We start from the raw sequence: 3811 nt of genomic DNA on the forward strand, positions 1-3811 counted from the left end.
TCTATGTATTTATTTGTTGATGCTGAAATCTTAACCTATTTGGATCAAATGTAGGTTTTTTTCCTTAACAACTTTGATGATTGAAAGGTTGGATTAATTTTTCTTTCTTTTGTTCACCTCTTCAGCACTTCCAAAGGTTATTGTTATTACTTATTAATAAAAATGCGGTCAATTGATTTATTTATTTGTTAATACCAGTTTGTGTCTCTTTTAAAAGTGCATGTTATAATGCCACTATTTGGAAACGTGTATTTTATTTTATGTTTGTTGAATTAGTAGCTAAATGAAAAACACAATTGCATGAAAATTCAATGCTTTCTGTGAAATTGTGTCATTATCATCCAGCTTATTTTCAACCAGATTTTATTCTTTCTAGTTAGACTTTTCTTAGATCCACTTACCTTTGATCTTAAATTTTTTTATTATTGTCACTATTATATCTTTATGAGGGTTAAAAGTATATTAAGTTAAATTTTATTATTATTATTGTTATTATTATATTAAGGTGTATCATAGATGGCCAGTATATCATGCCAAAATCAGAAATTTCCTGCAATAAATTTCAGACATTGTATAATGATTTAACTAACTTCTTTTACAAAAGAAAACAATTGTTCTCAATAAATCTTGTTGTAAACTAAAAATCCAAAAAATGGGTATTTGATATTTTTAAGAGATTGAATTTGAGGTCTTTTGAATTAAATATAATAAATAACTTTTAATAAGAAAATTGAAAAGGAAAGGAGGATTATAGTAAAAAAAATATATGTAAGAAAATAAAAATAAAATCTGATGAGATGTTTAATTACAAATATGTAAAAACAAGGGGAAGGGGCAAATGGATTGATTTTGAATCCTTTATGTTGTGTGAGTGGGACGTCCATTTAACTTGAAGCTGATGACCACTTTTAGAGAAAAAAATTGAATCTACCTTCATTATCAGTCAATGACCACTGCGGGCGATTGAATGTTAGGCAAGCCGACCTAGAAATCTGCAAAACCCATCTTCATCGGAGCCACAAAATGTTTGTTTTCTTCTAATCGATTTGATTTTTCATGTGGGTCTGTCTAGTTCTGTCAGACCCAATTTGTATATATTGTTTTCGTGATCGCACCTTCCAAATTTCTGGGTTTTCAATGCTTTTCATGATCTTTGCTTCACAGAAAGAACAGGGGAAAGGGAGATACATGTTCATTTACGGCGCATTTGCAGCTTCGTTAAGCAAGATTCTCTCTTGCATGGGGTAAAGTTATTTTGATTCTCATATTTCTTCTGCTTCTTCCTTAAGCTATCTGTAATTCACTATCTTATGTTGCAAATTCCTATAGAGATTTGAGATCCTTTGCCAGGATTGGTGATTTCGTACTTGATTCACATTGGGTTTCTCAGATTTTATGGAGTTTATTCATATGATCAGTAAACAATGAGTGTGTATTAACTGAGAACTATGGGCTGTGTTGATGCTAATCATTTTGTTGGCTAAGAAGCATACTTAGCTTGATCATTTTTGTCTTGATTTGAACAATCAGCGTTGTTTGATGGTTGAGAAGATTCAGGTTTTCAATTTGGTGTTTGAATTAATTGTTTTCGTGGAATTGTAACAGAGCAGAGGCTGTCTTGGATGCTGGAAATCGACATCTATTGTTAATGGGGATCGACCATCAACTGGAAATGGATTTCATGGGCAAATAGTGCGTAAACCGAGTGCTTCTGAGGAGTTTTGGAGCACGAGCACACATGATCTTGATTATCACGGACTCTTATCTCAAAGAAGCATGTCATCCCAAATCTTACCAAGTCAGAACGACCCTTCTGAATTTGTAAATCATGGCAAGTCTTGTTCTTTAATTTGAAGAGATGTTCCTTTTCACTCAAAAAGAAAGAAAAAATTGAACAAAATTGAGTTTTTTTCTTCCACATAATATGGCCAAGGTTATTAAATTACATTCGGAAACACTTTTTTCCGGTGAGATATCTCATCTGTATGTGGATCCATTTGAGATCACGGTTGGTAACAGACCTTAGTGAGACACAAATCCTGACTTTTGTTGACCAGTTCTCATATGGATTCAGATCTAGAAACAGAAAGTGTTTTCAAATTGGCCCCTGAAACTCTTTCTAAATCTGGAAATGAAGTTGACTTTGGATGAGAAAACTAATAAATATAATCAATAGTTATCTTTTGTTTATCTATATGGTTGCCTAATTAATATATTAGAGATCTCTAGATTATGGAATTTCAATGTTATAACTTATAATCTTGTATATAGTTTACATTTTGTATTTAATAAATCAACTGATTGTATTCCTTTATGGTTTCAGAGTCTAGATTTTCTCTCTTTCGCCGCGCCTTAGCTTAACGGTTCATTTTTTACTACCTTCTCATCAATCACACTTTTATGTCGTATCCTAACAGTTCATCTTCTCTTCAATCATTTTTTTCCAATGACGAGTAACAAACAAGGATTTCACCCGGTCCTTGCCGTTTCTAACATCAAGAATCACGTCTCTATTGTTCTTGAGTTGGAAAATGTTTAATACAAGACATGAGTAGAGTTGAAATTCAGTTCCCTCCACTCTCCTACGATTTTCTCGATGATCCTCTATCACCATATATGATTCATCATCAGTCTACACATTCGTCCATGTCGTGTATTGAACGTTTTCCAACTCAAGAACAATAGATACGTTATTCTTGATGTTGGAAACGGCAAAGGTCCGGTGAAATCCTTGTTTTTTACTCGTTATCGGAAAAGTAAAGTGATTGAAGAGAAAATGAATAGAAGATGAACTGTTAAGTTGATACAACGTAAAAGAGTGATTGAAGAGAAGTTAGTAGAAAATGGACCGTTAGGCTATGGTGCGACGGAAGTGAGAAGAGAGAAAAACCCTAGGCTGACATAGAATAATACAATTCATTGTTCTATCCATTTCAAAATGTAAACTATAACATTGTGATCCACAATAAAATTCCTTAAAATTATATTTTGTTTTGTCTCAGCATCTCATCATCTGAATGTTGAATTAGATGAGATATTCTTAAATTTGTTATTGTTTTCTGATTCAAACCGAACTTCAGAAAGACCTATCATTTCTATTGGTTGTTGTAGGCTAAATTTTAAGGTTATTGGTTCTTCTTTCAGGTCTCCTTGTGTGGAATCAAACAAGATTACATTGGGTTGGAAATAAGAAGAAGTCTGAGAACCATGGAAAGCACCTCAAACCCAAAATAAGGTTTCCTAATTCTTTATTATAGTTCTCCCAATTTCGACAATTTTCAACATAAACTGATTGTCATACTCTTACAGTTGGAATGCAACTTATGACACCTTGCTTGGTAGTAATAAACGTTTCACCAGGAGAATCCCCTTAGCCGTGAGTCAATAATATCATAGTTTTCGACAGATTCATTTTTATTTTCCATCACCACGCCTTTCCATAACATTCCTTTATTCGATTCCATGATATAGGAAATGGTAGAGTTCCTGTCAGATATATGGGAGGAAGAAGGTCTATATGAATGAGAAATGGCTAAACCAGGAATCCAAACATTGTTTGGCTTATTAATATGGAGCGATTGTCTCGATTTCAAGCTCCTCTTGTTGATGCAAATTTCCGATTGATTTTATTTCACGAGCGATCCTGACAAACTTTACCACAGTTGACCAGTTTGTATGAGTTTTAATTGTCGATGATTTTAGTATAGTTGTGTACTTTGTTTTTGTGCTTGTGTTGTACAAGAATCTTTATAATTCCAAATTGTTGTGTGGACAATTCAGAATTCTTAATGAACCCCTAAATATGTTTGAT

At 33.0% G+C, this 3811-nt stretch overlaps 1 protein-coding gene across 2 annotated transcripts; it reads left to right on the top strand.

The window, feature by feature from the left end:
* Positions 1-867: 867 nt before the first annotated feature.
* Positions 868-3811, top strand: LOC124931711. 2 transcript variants are annotated; one of them, XM_047472238.1, is made up of 6 exons: positions 868-1025; positions 1165-1244; positions 1611-1831; positions 3145-3235; positions 3310-3376; positions 3472-3811. In XM_047472238.1, exons 2-6 carry the CDS (start codon positions 1189-1191, stop codon positions 3523-3525), a joined length of 489 nt encoding a protein of 162 aa, XP_047328194.1. In that variant the 5' UTR covers positions 868-1025; positions 1165-1188; the 3' UTR covers positions 3526-3811. The 2 variants fall into 2 exon arrangements, with proteins under 2 accessions (XP_047328194.1, XP_047328193.1); XM_047472237.1 differs by having other exon boundaries at positions 925-1244.

Source organism: Impatiens glandulifera, chromosome 3, assembly GCF_907164915.1.
Source record: "Impatiens glandulifera chromosome 3, dImpGla2.1, whole genome shotgun sequence".
NCBI lineage: Eukaryota > Viridiplantae > Streptophyta > Magnoliopsida > Ericales > Balsaminaceae > Impatiens > Impatiens glandulifera.